Source organism: Leuciscus leuciscus, assembly GCF_965113295.1.
Source record: "Leuciscus leuciscus genome assembly, chromosome: 1".
NCBI lineage: Eukaryota > Metazoa > Chordata > Actinopteri > Cypriniformes > Leuciscidae > Leuciscus > Leuciscus leuciscus.
The window spans coordinates 41844748-41861144 of NC_138725.1; the positions used below are offsets into that span (position 1 = coordinate 41844748).

Genomic DNA, 16397 nt, shown 5'->3' on the forward strand with positions numbered 1-16397 from the left:
TTACGTAATAAAATTAAAATGAAGACTGAAAATATTTAAGCTAATTCAAAATAGTAATAAAAACGATAATAGTGTCTCAAAGATACTAAAACAACACTGGTTGTATAATAATTAAATGTAAAAACTTGCTAATAGATGGTGCACTCGTATTACTATGAATGGGAGAAAGTGCAATGCACTATATAGTGGAATATAACCCCGCCTTCTAAATAAAAGAGCCAATCGGTAATCTGTAAAGTAATTGCGCCACTGCAGCTGCCATTAGAGACGCATATGCGCATGTGCATTTGGCTGGTCCAGCCTGAAAACTTTAAAAACAAAATTTATGAGACAGTTGTCAGATTTCATTGGTGATTTAAAATGTAAAATTTAACTGTGAGCTTAGTGAACAGCTGAAAAAATATTAGATTTTTCCCCATTCAAAGAGACGGGCCATACCTGCATGACTGAAATAGCTTCACGAGAGGCGTTTCAAAGATGGCCGCTGAGTGAAATGACTTGCCTTAAAAGCAACTCATATTTTCTTTCATTGTTGAAGACAATTTTTTCGCTTGCAAAACTTTTGCATTCTCTCACAAAACCTTTTGTAAGTTCAGACAAATACTTCCTCTTTAATTTTCCTCTGTTAAAGGTTTTTACAGTACAGAGCCCCTAAAGGGAAATGGGGAAGGAAAACAATATGAGATGAGAGGGGAAATTATATGTCAGTGCTTTTGTGTTCTCTTGCAAATGCTTGCATTTTCCAGAGAAACTTTGCGTTCCCTCGCAAAATGTTTGCGTTCCCCCGAGAAAGAGCACAAAGGTTTTATGAGTGAATGCAAAGTTTCTTGGGGGAACACAAAACATTTGTGAGAGAACACAAAAGCATTGACTTATTCTTTTTTTTCCACCACTGTGTCCCTTTAGGGGCTCTGTAGAAATAGGTACCATACTGCTAATGGCACAGAAATTAATGGACGGGTTAAATACGTGGAAATAAATGAATAATAGAATGTGCAAAGACTACTAATTTGTTGTAAAGATTGATAATGGCTTATAATTGAAAGATATTATGGTAACACTTCACAATAAGGTTTCATTTGTTAACATTAGCTAGTTAATGTATTAGCAAACATGAACTAACCATGAGCAATACATTTGTTACTGCAGCCTATTTGTTCAAATTTGTTACTAAAAGGCTGTTCATTGTTTGTTCAAATCAACATTTGATTTTAATAATGTATTAGTAAAAGCTGAAATTAACATTAACTAAGATTAATAAAAGCTGTAGAAGTGCAGTTCATGTTAACTAATATAGTTAATGAAACCTTGTTGTAACGTGATACACCAGAATATGAAATGGCTCCCTCCCCTTTAAACGTCAGCGTAACATCCCCTTTAACTCGCTCGTCTTACATCTGCAGTGTTGTCAATGCAGGCTGATTTTGGTCGGCGGAATTATTTAAACTAAAGTTACCCCTTTTTAACTTTCTACCTCCTCGTGAACTGGGTGTAACTCTGGTTTAGCAGTAAGAGCTCGTATGCCTGTTTGTAAAGAGTCTGTGCTGCAGAATGCTCCGGTTCGTGTCGTTCGTGTCGGTGCTGTGGTGCTGTGTGATGAATCCTGGACCAGCTCAAGGATACTTCCATGAGGAGCGCTGGAGCCCGGAGTCTCCTATATTAGCTCCCCGAGTAATGATCGCTCTCATCTGCAGGAACGCACAGCACTCTCTGCCGCATTTCCTCGGAACTATTGAGCGCCTCAATTACCCCAAAGACCGAATAGCGCTCTGGTAAGTGTGTGTGTGTGTGTGTGTGTGTGTGTGTGTGTGTGTGTGTGTAACGGTTCTGTTTCTGTTGATGCCATGATGTTAGAATCTCTGAACACGTCATAATGCCTGTCTCTGTGTTAGTATCACTTAATTTGGATGTCTGTGAACATCTGTCTGCCAGCTCAATATGGAGGCTTGAAGGGACAAACTGGAGAGAGAGAGAAAGAAAAAAAAGATGGGAGGGGTTTCTCTAGAGTACTCACTCATTCATCCCTACCAAGATTGATTTTATCCCGTAAAGTTGTCCTTTACAGTGAATGGTATCAGTTACCAAGAACGGTTCGAACGTCTTGACCTTGATTGAACTGTCAATGGCAATTAAGGGAACATGTAATACAGCCAGTTCAGCTCCCTATTTGGCTCTGCAAAAACAGGCAGAGTGAACAATGTAGAACATTAGATTAGATTTAGAAATGTTATTGATCACTGTATTAAAACCTAATTAGATTATTACACGTCTGCAATACTTCATTCTGACTGGTCAAACGCTCCATTTAGAGTTTAAAGGTTTTAGAATAATAACTGGTAACTTCATTCTGAAACATTTAACCTCTAAATGAAGAGTTTGACCAATCAGACTTTAGTATTCCAGATGTGTAATCAATTCATAATTTAGTTAGCAACCATGTTAGAGGAATAATAATTGTGTGTGTGTGTGTGTGTGTGTGTGTGTGTGTGTGTGTGTGTGTGTGTTTTAGCATAATATGGGTCTTTTAAAAGTCTCACAAGCAACATGTGGATTAAGCTTTTCTTAATAATAAAAAGCTGTCAGGTGTTGGAGCTGTGATCTAGAGGTTAGTGCACATGCTCCAACAAGCTGATAGACTGAATCTAGCTTGTGTCATTTGGAGATCCCATTTTCCTCCTCTTACCTGCAACATTTACTATGTTTTATGTAGCCTATGAACAAAAGGCCAAAAGACTTCACTGTATATTTTCTTTATGTGGTAATTAAGTCCATCCAAATAAATTAGTTTCATTCATGTGAAAAACATAATTTATGATGACTGAATTCACCTGACTGCATTAAGTTACACAAGCGAAGATAATAGTTTAGATTTAGTAGAAATAGCTTTTAAGGGTAACAGCTGAACCGAAGGGGAAATTTATGTCCATAAACATTGTAGTAATGCATTACAATATTGCATTACTCTCTAGTCTAAGGTAACTAATTTCATTATTTGTTGAAAGTAATGTGTTAGCTAAGTTACTTTTACAATCCTTTCCGCTGTGCAGCCATTCAGGAGAATAAAGTTCAACACTTACTTTAACAATAAAAAAAATAATAATAATAAAAAATAAAAAAACACAAATGTGATGTTTTGCTTATTAGAATGGTTGAATTTAATTATTGAAGGTCAGCAGTAAATACATTAGTTAATAAAGTGAGATTGAATAAAGTTTGTGTTATTTAACATATTTAATTAATTCAGGTTTGCGTAATATTCTGAGTTTGCATTTCACTGTTTTCATTCATTTTGAGTAATACTGAATCTGTTTTTTGCGAGTGATATGAGTAAATTCTCACATTCTGTATAGAACTACAATAAGCATCATGTTCACACTACACCTCTGCACTTACTCCTGATTTCTCTCAACACTGGGACAGGAGAGCTGTCAGTTAATAAATGAGAAAACAAACTAACTTGCATTAGCCTACTTATGTGAAAAAGTACCTCAAATATTTTGTTGTAAATTTAAAAGTAATGTGTTACTTTACTAGTTACTTGAAAAAGTAATCTGATTACGTAACTCACATTACTTGTAATGCGTTACTACCCTCAACACTGTTCATAAACCTTAAACAGCATTTTTTTTTTTATGCTCTCACCCATATAATCCACCAGGGGGCCTCAAGATGACATTTGTATTTAAATTAATATTAGCATAATCAAACTCTAAATTAAAATGCTAAAAAAATATGCATTAATTGCAAGAAAAATGTAAATTAAATGTATTTCTTATTTAATATAATAAAAATAATAAAATAAAAATATGTATTTTCTCCCCTCAATAACTGTTGTTTTTAATTGAAGAACACACAGTTCTTGAAACTTCCGATGTCACACACGAATGGTGGTTAATTTAATATCCAGACTCTTAGTTTCTGTTAATAAAAAAGTAAGTTTGAAAGCAAGCAACTTTATCATACAAAACAACAAATAATACCGGACAAGGCCTAATATTGGGAAGCCTTCGAATATTGTGTTGGACAACTGGGGACCTTTGAGTCAAAAAGTTGAGAACCACTGATATAACTGTTTCAAAATAGACAATCTGTCTCGTATTCCTGTCTTGAATCCGTCTGTACTGTAGTAGTAGTTGTTGGCCAGAGTTGTGTTCCCACAGGTCTGTCTGTGTGGCATTCAAACTCTGTTTGGATTTGTAGACTCTTGGGCCTCGCAGCTGTGCGCTGCTGCAGGAGACGCATCTGGACTGGTGAAGTCATGTTGCAATGAGAATCTCTGTTCTTGCTAAGACAGCCAAAGAAAAGTAGGGCGCATGCTCTTGCTCATCTGTTTACTTTATCTCTGCTCCTGTGTTTCTATGATAACCAGATAGCTTTGCAGTTTCACTTCTCATGTTCTGCAACACTTTTAGTCTAGTTATGCTGTAAGGAAGTAGTTTAATTTAGAGCTTGATTTATTTTCCCTATGTCTGGTCGAAATATACCTTACGCCCTGAAAGATCTTCTTAAAATATGGTGCGATTATACTATTGCAGGTAATCATAAGCTTGCGGTTAACTCATGTGATCTTTAGTTTTTACCCGATATTGTTCTTTGTAGAAAGTAAAGTGCACATAATGAGCACCATCTCTATGTTTCTATTTCAATAATGACAGGGTAGCAACCGATCACAATATTGACAACACTACATACCTACTGCGAGACTGGCTCATCAATGTACAGAAACTCTACCATTATGTGGAGTGGAGGCCGAAGGAGGAACCAAGGTTTGCCATGTTTCTTCACTTGTGATTTCATGGAATTAGTGTATTTGTGCATTTCCTGGCATTTCTCTTACTTATTCAGAGAATATCATAATGAGGAAGGACCAAAGGAGTGGACGAACGAGCGCTACGCCTACGTCATGAAGCTGCGGCAGGCGGCGCTTGAGTCTGCACGAGAGATGTGGGCAGACTATATCTTGGTGAGATCCATTCTCATTGTTAGGACCATGAATCTCTAAGTTGGTAAATAGAGACTTGTGGCCATTGGTGTAATTCATAAAAATGTGTAATTGAGTATTTGAGGTCAGCATTTCTTTCATATCTCTCGTATCACAATCAAACGCGGCTGGTGCCATCTTGTGCCTTAGTTCTTGACTGTTATTTACTGTAAAATGATCAATATGAATAGTAGGCCTGTGGTAATATTGTTCATATTGTTACAAGAGCAATTGTTTTGTACACTATTATGGAGTATAAGATAATAAACAAGTACAATTACTCTCAAATCAACATTTCATGTTTATGTTGTGAAAAGCTGTGTAATATATGATATATACATACTGTACTTAGTCCCTTAAATGCGGGCACAATCAGAAAGTTGAATTAGAGTCATGATTGTCCTTGATTTTGCTTCAAGATCGAGCTTGAGCAAATACAAAGTTCTGTCATAAACTCTAGATCAGGGGTCTCCAACCTTTTTTCATTTGAGAGCTACTTTTTAAAAATGAAAGTGGACGAGTGGCTACTCATGTAATACAATACTTAAATCTCTTAAATTATGTCTCATAACTCTCATATTAACAACTATCCAAACTGTTTTAGACCTAAAATAGTTTTTGTAGGCCTATATTAAATGTCAAAGAACAGAATCAGAGATTTAGTGAATGACGGATAAGGATTAAGATGTGAAAAAAAATAAAACTGCCAAAAAAAAATTAATTGTAGGACTTTCTATACTTATTAGAGTGTTGTGTATGTAATGCAATGACATGTAGACATTTCAAGAATGTAATTAACCACTTTTTTTGGTGAATCAGATCTTTTTCCCCATGAAAATGTCATTCCTGGGTAACGTAATGAATTTTTTAATTAATTACATTTCTACCATTGTTGGCATATACAAATGTACTGATATCCATAATTGGAGCTCAACAAACAACTAGTGCTCGTAAAACTACATTTTAATCACAATTAATATAATACATTTGGGATTTCATATAGACATGGGCTCAGTTTTGGCTGCTGATAACTCAAAATTCAGAACCAAATTTTTAAAAAAGCTGGAAAATGTTTAAAAATGTTTTCCAATAAAGTAAATAAGACTTGTTTTATCATTAACTCAACAAAAAACTGAATTGTGTAATCTAACACACAAATATGGGTTAAATGAATTGCCTGTGTCATTGTTAGCCGGAATGACATACTGTTAGACGGAAGGACATTCTGCAATATTTTTCAGGATTACCATAAAAACCATCCTCAGTATCATTTTTTCCTTTCCAACACTCAAACTTGAAACAAAGTAAGAGACACTGACAAGTTTTTAATGATTTAAAAAATTTAAATTCATTGATAATGACCCATGTGACTCATTGAATCATGTGAAATCAAGATGAATGACAGCTAAAATATGGCAAAAAAACATACAATTATGTAAATAATGTTAATGTTAATAATATAACAAATAACTTTGCCTAAAAGTTTACAAATGTTAATTAAAAACTAGATTGTTGTGCATATGTCATTCTGGATAACGGATGACATGTCCTGGCTAACAGAGGTTTTTTGTTATACAACAATGACATGTTGTTATCCAGGAATGACAAAAACCAATATTTTTTCTTTATAATCAGGCACTAACATAACCACCTATGGAAAACTACAACTTAGCTATCATCACTTAAGGTAACCTTTTAGATCAAATAGATCGTTTTTTTATATAAAATCATTATAAATGTTTTATTAGTGTTATCCAAAAGGACACATGATATTGCTACAAAGTGCACCAGTGACCGAAATATCAAAATATCGACATTTTAAGAGACGCTTCCTGACCTTTGCACATGTTCTAGTGCTCCTTCAGGGTCTTCTTTTTGATACAATATTATGTCACATGACATACCAAAATGCATTATGGTCCAAAATGGTCATTGATGTCTGTTATCCAGGACTGACATTAGAGAAATCACAATTTGGGGACAAAAGTCGTTCTGTCATAAAAATGTAAATAAGCTTAGTATTATCACTATATTTGTAGGAATCATTGAAAACATCAATACAATTATGCCCAAGTAGATTTTAAATACTTTTATATATATTTTTAAAATGTTTGTTGTATTTTTGTATTCAGATTTTAAGCCGGGACAGTTACCCGGAATTACATTTTGAGACTTTTGAGCTCAATAGTTCCTTAAAGATTAATTATTTATAATGAATTCTCACATGAGTAATTAAAGAGGGGGAAGTTGAGTCACTTAATGAAGTGCATTTAAAAATATATAAATTTTTATATTATAAATATGCTTGGGACACCAGAATTGACACGCCACGTCATTGACCCATAATATAGAAAATTGTACTTTGCATATTATACTGTAAAAACACATAATTATAGATGATTTTATAGTGCATGATAACTAAAGATGAAATGGCATGAAAATTTCATTTCATGATTATAGTGACCAAAATGATCACGGTTATCACAGAATCCTGTTTAAAAAGTACTAATACTACACAATAAAATCAATTCACCAAGTTTTATGTCGAAAACCCGCAAATAACAAATAAACTTAGCATCAATATGCACTTTTTGTTTACATAAACATTAAAATAATAACATTAAAAATGATGACCAGATTTTAAAGGAGTGCCTTGCAACATGTAATCTACTAACATTTACAAGTTCAAATAAAGTTTTGACAAAAGTTTTTATAAAAAGATAAACCTCGCATATTTCAGCCTTTAAATCATTTTTATAAAAAGATAAATTACTGACATTTACAATCTTTTATTCTTAATAGTAAAATTCGGTCCGATTTTCCCGTGGCGTCTGTCGTTGCTATGCAACCATGCACTGCGCTCTCCACAACGACAATGAAGTTTTAGTGGCTAATGGATTTCCACCACCGAGCAGCTCTGCTACAAGATTTATTTACGGAGAAGAAAAAAACACCCGTAGTGTTTGGGTGCACCCCCATCCTTCATGTTGACTCACTGCGCCTGGAAAAAATTAGCGCATCGCTTCAGTTATTTGAAATAACGAACTTGTGCGCACAAAAGACGCGATATGTGAACGGCAATTGGCGAGCTACCTCCAATCAGGCCACGAGCTACTGGTAGCTCGCGAGCGACGTGTTGGAGACCCCTGCTCTAGATGTTGCAAGCTGATGGGTCCTTAACTCAACTTGCTTGCAATCACATCATTCTCTATAGTGCACAGTTGATTGCTTCATGGTGATCAGTAGCCAATGAGATCGCTGCTCAACCTTCAAGTACTTGGTGAGCATTTGTCTTCAGAAACTCTCCTCCTTCCCCAGCTCCACCTGTATAGATAGATCTGGGTAATTCATGTACGCTATACTGTACAGCAGCGGCATGTCTTACTTGCTCACAGCAGCGTGTCTGTATGTATTGGCAGTAGCAAGTCCTGTACTTGCTCTGCAGCAGCAGTGTAGCAGATCTATTCTGCCAAGATCAAACATATCAACATTGTCACATCCATTACCATACCAAACACTCTGAGAGTTGTCATGACAGAAATGTAGTTTTTGCAGGCAGCCTGGTCATGCATTCACGAAAAAATAAAAGTTATATTAAATCTTTCAGATGATTGATTGTGATAATCTTCTGATCAACCGAGACGTCTTATGGAAACTAATAAAGGAGAACAAGACAATCGTGGCACCGATGATGGAGTCTCGTGCTGCCTACTCAAACTTCTGGTGTGGAATGTCATCCCAGGTACAGGTCTTGTGTATTATGTATGTAATACTTCATAACCCTTTCTTCAGGAATATGGAAAAAAAATTATATATTTTTCATCAATCTACACTAGGGCTACTATAAGCGAACTCCTGCCTACATCCCCATGCGTAAGCAAGTGCGTAGGGGTTGCTTTGCCGTTCCCATGGTGCACTCGACTTTCCTGGTGGACCTGCGGAAAGAAGCTTCCAGAATGCTGGCTTTTCACCCGCCACATTCAGACTACACCTGGGCCTTTGACGACATCATAGTCTTCTCTTTTTCAGCCCGCATGGGAGGTGTGTGCCTCGACAGAAAACACTGATACTCACAATTCATACAAAAATTTTATAATTTACTTTCCTTCATGGCGTTCTAAACCTGCATGACTTTCTTTCTTTTTCACACATGAATTGGCACCTCTGAGTCCAGACCTTAAATTGATGCACCTCTTAGCATCACAACATTTATTTCCATCAAGAGGTGCATCAATATTTGGTCAAGATCTTGTATTGTCAATGCAAGAGTCCAGCACTCTGTAAAGACTTTCAGTGAATTTAAGATCTGGACTCAGAGGAGCCGATTCATGTGTGAAAAATGATTCTTCATGCTTCCTCCCAACCATTCTTTCACAATTTGATCCTGATGAATCATTGTCATCCTGGAATATGGCCATGATGTGTCTTCCTACATGGTTGTTTAAGAAATGAAAAGCTAAACACTCCATCAACTGGGGTTAAGAAACTATAACATGCTAGAAACATAATAATCACTGCAATAATGATCCAGTCATTGACTCTTAAGCATTTGCCTCTTTAAATCCAAACAGCGAAAAAAAATTTGGGCCGGGCAGTGTATTTTTAAAGAATATTGACAATGAAAGTCAGTGGGGTCCAAAACATTGTTCCACAGGAGAATGAATGGCATACAGGTTTAGACATACACGAGGCCGAGTAATTATGAAAGACATTTTGAAATTATGAGAATTTAAGAATTATGACATTTTTGTGTGAACTACCCCTTTAAGAGGATATTATGCATAATATTTCACATTTTAAATTGCATTCTCTGTGGTTTTGCAGAGGTTCAAATGTTTGTTTGTAACAAGGAAACTTACGGGTATCTCCCAGTGCCTCTTCGTGCCCACAGCACTCTGCAAGACGAGGCAGACAGCTTCATTCATACAGTGCTGGAGGTCAATGGTACGTTTCAGATTTACAAAGAAGAAAAAGGTCTGCCTATGTTTTATCAAATGTAATCACCCCGGTTACACTTTATTCTGATAGTCTATAATAACTATAAGTAACTTTGCAACTACATGTCAACTTACTCTCATTACAGTATTAGTAGACCGTCAGGTTAGGGTTAGTAGAATTAGTTGACATGCTGTGCTGGGTAGATTACTTACAAATTGCAATAACATGTAATCAATAAAAAAGTAACTGGTCTGATTACGAGTATTTTAAAATGTAATACAATCTAATTACAAGTACTACTCCAGATTACATGCAATCAGTTACTACCTACTGTTGCACTGTTGACATGTAGTTGCAAAATTTACTTATACTCAGTTGAATGTCTAAAGGGGAGCATCAAAATAAAGTGTTGGCAGAAATTAAGCAGACAGTCAACTAATACTGTAATGAGAGTTAGTTGACTTGTAGTTGCAAAGTTACTTGTAGTTGAAGAATGTCTAAAGTTTTCCATCGAAATAAAGTGTTACCCCACCTCTTTTCATTTACAGTAAGAAATCCTCCAGTTGAGCCCTCCAGATACTTGGCCAAACCTGTCAAAAACCCTGACAAAATGGGCTTTGATGAGGTAACTGGGCTTTTATCTCATCATCTTTGAGTTCTGGGTCCATTTTAGCGATTAAATGGTTCTTAGGTGAAGTTGTTTTCATTGAATGCTTTTATGTGTTTTAAAAGGTGTTTATGATCAACCTGAAGCGACGGGACGACCGCCGTGAGCGCATGCTGAGGGCTTTGAGAGAGCAAGAGATCGACTGCAAGATTATCGCTGCTGTTGATGGCAAGTAAGTTCACTTCTGTTTCCGTCAAACAAATGCAGCATTCATATCCAGGACAAAACATTTGCTCACTGCCTCTCCTTCTACACCAGAGCTATGAACGAGAGTGAGATCAACGCTATGGGAATCCACATGCTTCCCGGCTACAGTGACCCTTACCACGGCAGACCTCTCACAAGAGGAGAGCTGGGCTGCTTCCTGTCCCACTACAACATCTGGAAAGAGGTCTGGCACACATACCAGTTTATAGTTATGTTCCAAAATCTAGTGAGTCACCTAGCTGACTCTTATGCTGACCAAGGCTGCATTTTTTTGATAAAAAATACAGTAAATTACCATTTAAAAAACATTCTTTTAAAATTCTTTTAAATGCATCATTCTGTGATGTAAATCTGAATTTCAGCTCCAGTCTTCAGTGTCACATGATCCTTCAGAAATCATTTTAATATGATGATAAAATGCTTCCGACATTTTGGAAGAGCCTTGTGTTAATAATCTCGAATAGATAGACAGCTCACTGGGTTTTGGAAGAGAGTGTGAATGTAGAGTAAGGGTTTTGTGAGCATCAGAAGCTTTGATGTTTATGTACTGTGCTACGCAGATTGTAGACAGAGGCCTGAAGACCTCGCTGGTGCTTGAAGATGATTTGCGGTTTGAGATTTTCTTCAAGCGACGCCTGCAGAATTTAATGAGTGAGGTCAAGAGTAATGGTCTGGACTGGGACCTCATGTGAGTGGGTCTACTTTCATTGACTGCACTCACTTTTTGGTTCATGTATTGATTAGAGATTGTTCATATTGTATGTTGAACCCTTGCAGTTATATTGGGAGGAAGAGGATGCAAGTGAACCGGCCTGAAAAAGCAGTACCAAAAATTCGCAACCTGGTGGAGGCGGACTATTCCTACTGGACCTTGGGTTACATGATGTCATTGCAAGGAGCCAAAAAGCTCCTCAACGCAGAACCACTCAGTAAAATGTTGCCCGTGGACGAATTCCTTCCTGTTATGTTTAATAAGCATCCTGTGTAAGTTCCCATCCCAAGTATACATCCCATATATGCCAATAACTTTGCTTATAGTTCTAGCTAAATTATTCCTAGATCATCTTCTAGAATATAAGTTGCAGAATAATATTTTTTCAAGGTCCTGTGATTTATAGTCTAAAGCGAGTTTTATAATGTAATTGATGTCAGTCAATCAAACACGCAGAACGCTAAAACCAGTGCTTAAAGGCTTAGTTCACATCAGAATTAAAATTTCCTGATAATTTTCTAACCCCCACGTCATCCAAGATGTTCATGTCTTTCTCTCTCATTCGAAATAAATTAAGGTTTTTGAGGAAAACATTCCAGGATTTTTCTCCATATAGTGGACTTCAACGGTTATCATCGGTTTGAAGGTCCAAATTTGCCGTTTCAGTGTGCAGCTTCAAAGGGCTTTACACGATCCCAGCCGAGGAATAAGGGTCTTATCTAGCAAAACCATCTGCGCTTTAAAAAACCCCACAAATGCTCGTCTTGCACTTGCTGTGATGCGCCACGCATTACATAATCACGTTGAAAGGTCACGCGTACCGACCTAGTGTTTACAAAGCAACCATGCAGAGACTAAATCAAATATGAATAAAAGGTAAAACAATGATGTTGGACGATTTTGAAGTTGGAGGGGAAAATGAGATGGAGTTTTTCGCCCTACCCTACAACATGATTACGTAATGTGTGGCGCATCACAGCCAGTGTAAGACAAGCATTTGTGGTTAAAAACAAGTATATATATTTTTATTTTATTTTAGAAAATGACCGATCGTTTGGCTAGTTAAGACCCTTATTCCTTGGCTGGGATCGTGTAAAGCCCTTTGAAGCTGCATTGAAACTGCAGTTTGGACCTTCCATGGTCCACTGGTTGATAACCAGTCCACTATATGGAGAAAAATCCTGGAATGTTTTCCTCAAAAACCTTAATTTCTTTTCGAATGAGGGAGAAAGACATGAACATCTCGGATGACGTGGGGGTGAGTAAATTATCAGGAATTTTTTATTCTGAACTGAACTAATCTTTTATAAATGAGTAAATGCCGGAAAATTTATTAATTTATTATTATTGTTATATATCATGATATGTTTTGCTTTTGTCTAATGTAACATCTCGGTCTTCATCTTCACATCTAATATCATCACCTTCAGATCAGATTACATGGAGCAGTTTGAGACGAGGGACCTGAAAGCATTCTCAGCGGAGCCCTTGCTTGTGTTCCCTACACACTACACAGGCGAACCTGGGTACATCAGTGACACTGAAACCTCCACGGTGTGGGACAATGAGAAAGTGCGCACAGACTGGGACAGGAAGCGCTCGGGTAAGACCCGGGAACAGGCTGAGATCAGCACAGAGGCCCAAAACTCAGATGTGCTCCAGTCTCCTCTGGACAGGACGGCCCGAGACGAACTATGAGAGACATTGTTTTGGACACGTCGTTTCTGGAGGACGTTCCACCTTATAAGCACAATATGAGTGAGCAGAAGAGGCCCTTTTAGAGATTTCTTTTTTATTATTGTTGTTTGCCAGAAAAGAAGTTGAGCTTAAACGTTTGTCCTGTAATTTGTAGATTATCATATTGGTAACAATGAGCACAGCACCTGTTCATCCTGCGATAAAGATGCAAGGTCTTTGAAAACAGTTTATGATTATCTTCCGTAACACATTATAGTAAGGTTCAATTTGTTAACAGCTTAACAATAATAGTAATTCAAAAAAATATTTTAAAGCATTTATTATCTTTGGTTAATAATAATTTCAACATTAAAATCAAAAAGTTGCTGAAATAATCACATGAAACTTTTTTTTTTTTTTTTTTTTTTTTTTTTTTGCAGTGTTCGCATTCCAGACATGAAAATAGTCATTTTAATAATAATAATAAAAGACACATGAAGCATGTTGCTATTTTAAGGCATGAAGCATGTTATATTAACATGGAGGATGTTGTTATTTTTAGGCCTTGATACTATTACCACCTTTGTTGGCGTTTCAGGCTGTCACTTCCCCTCATCAAAGCCAACATTCGTACACGCCTCACTTTGTGGTTTTGCTGTCATATCATCAGGACAGAAATGAAAGGTCTACACACATTCCACACGGCAACATTGGTCTTCACCTCTTTGCTTTTTTGCCTAGCAGGCTTCAAATGTGCTTGATGTGAATCCTTGCGATTGCGCTGTTTAGTCACACTGTCATACTATCAGAATGTTTGTAACTGTGACTGTATTTGTATTTCACCTACTGTGCCTTAAATATAAAGAATGGTTAAAAACATGTCACTGAAAGGAATATTATGTCTCTTTTTATTTTTTGGTGGAATTGTTAGATGGAGGCTGCATGTAATTTCTGTAGAGATTCTGATTGTTGTGACCATTTTATTTGACATCATATAACATCTATATCTATCTTCCAGGGTTAATTATATCACAGCTGCGTAGCCACAAGACAAAAATGATGATGCTGGCATAGGCTTACAAACCACTATCCTGCATGCTGAATGAAGATAGATGATCATGTGACTACTACTTTGAGTGTAGATCTCGGTTTATTGCTGGGTAAATTTAGCTTGAACACTTAGAGGATATTTAAAAAGATTTTGAATCGGAACGTCTCGGTTACGTATGTAACCCTCGTTCCCTGAAGGAGGGAACAGAGACGTAGTCGATGTGTCGACTGATTGGGATCACGCTTAGGGAGCCTGTCATCTTCAAGTATTGATAAAACGAGCCAATGCTCACATTGGCGTGCGAGCTTTACATCCACGCTCCGCCCCACAGCACGAGTATAAATACGAAAGTGGATGCACGCACCACTTGTTTTTTTGCTGAGGAGTCAGCGGTGGTTCAGCAATAGTGGCGACAGGACTACGTCGCCATTCCCTCCTTCAAGGAACGAGGGTTACATACGTAACTGAGACGTTCCCTTTCAGTCGCTCACGTGAGACGTAGGTGACATGTCGACTGATTGGGATCCCTATTAAAACGCCACTAGTGCTGCCACCTTCCAGTGCCTAGACAAAAGTGCGTATCCTAGGTATCTGGTCCATAGGAGGGGAATGACGCAGCAAGCTGACACTTCGAACCGGGCTTACAGTGTAACTGGCGTCATGTGAAGGAAGCACACGGGAAGCAACCGGCTCAACACATAAGCTATTTTTCTAGCGAACAGGTTTGGTGTCGCCAAACCTGCAGCTCTACAAACATCTGTCAGCGAGGCACCCTGTGCCAACGCCCAGGGAGAAGCTACACTCTCATTTTAGAGGAGTGGGCTCGCAACCCAGGGGGGCATGGTGCGTCTTGGGACTGATACACCAAGACGATGGCCTCCCCTATCTTTTTGTTTTTCACAGTGGGTCAACCTCTGCTTGGAGACAGCCTTTCCCTTCTGCTGGTCTCCGTAACAGACAAAGAGCTGGACTGAGGTCCTGAGGCTTTGCTTTCTGTCCACGTTAACCGCAGGAGCGGACAGGACAGAGAAAAGCCAGGGCTGGGTCTGCAATCTCTGGGGCAGCGCTTGCAGGTTCACCACCTGGTCCCTTTTAAGCGGAGAGGTAGTAGTGGAGAGAGACAGCCCTCGCTCCAACCCATCTTGCAGGAAAGAAAGCACGGAGGGATCGAACACCTTTTGGGGTTCTTAGACGAGAAGAACACCATTCAACGAATAGGTTCCACTCCAGGGCATAAGCAAGCCTCGTAGAGGGTGCTCTCGCAGAAGGGACGGTATCTACAACCTGTTTGTGGAAGATCACCTAGAACCTCCGCGTTCCGTCCTTTCGGGACTAGACATGGAGTTTCCAGAGGTCTGGACGTGAGTGCCAACGGTGCCCCGTCCCTGAGAATGTCTCAGAGGAATGGGTCAGGGAGGGCTGTCGAGAGGAGCATAAGTTTGAGGGAATTAGGTCTGGCTGGGCCAACAAGGGACAACTAGCAAGACCTGCTCCTTATCCTCCCTGATTTAGCACAGTGTTGTGCAAGAAGGCTCACTGTTGAAAAGCATCTTTGCGGCGGCCCCGGGGGCCAGCTGTGTGCCTGTGTCTCCGTGCCGAGGGTTCTCTGCTCGCTCGGACTCGACCGTGAAGCCAGTACTGAAGCGGTCTTCATATGGAGGAAGCCGTTCTATTGCGGCTGCGGCTGCCATATGCCCCAGGAGCCTCTGAAAAGTTGTGGTGCAGCAAGGTGGAGGACAGGGACCCGGCTTGGAAGGCCCAGGAGCGGCCCGAAGCGGGGTCTGAGTGTGCGATGCAACACCTACCTGTCTCCACGGGTCGGCAGGGGGTGCGTGAGAAGGCGTAATCGGGTCCACGAACTGCACCCAGCTGCAGGCTGGCGACACGAGGGGGCTGAGGGGTGCAAGGCTTTACAAGGTCGTACACCGCCAGTCTGGCCCTCTTGGGACCCAGGAACAGAGGAATTTGCTCTTTCTTTGACAATTCGGGGAACGGTAACCATCTGAAGAGCTCGTCCCCCCCATCCCTGGGTGGGATGTGCCGGATGGCCTCCGTCTGCAGCTGGGCAGCAGAGAACTGTTTGGCGCAGATCTCCACTGCATCACCGAACAGCCCATCCTGGGAAATGGGGTAGTCCAGGAACCAAACCTTGTCCGCATCCCTC

General features: G+C 38.9%; 1 protein-coding gene across 1 annotated transcript; it reads left to right on the top strand.

Annotated features, from left to right (window-relative positions):
- Window positions 1-1378: 1378 nt before the first annotated feature.
- colgalt1a (collagen beta(1-O)galactosyltransferase 1a) lies at window positions 1379-14061 on the top strand. The gene is made up of 12 exons (XM_082138663.1): window positions 1379-1772; window positions 4656-4766; window positions 4846-4963; window positions 8589-8723; window positions 8818-9022; window positions 9806-9925; window positions 10468-10544; window positions 10652-10758; window positions 10845-10977; window positions 11354-11481; window positions 11571-11777; window positions 12936-14061. Exons 1-12 carry the CDS (start codon window positions 1552-1554, stop codon window positions 13201-13203), a joined length of 1830 nt encoding a protein of 609 aa, XP_081994789.1. The 5' UTR covers window positions 1379-1551; the 3' UTR covers window positions 13204-14061.
- Window positions 14062-16397: the final 2336 nt, after the last annotated feature.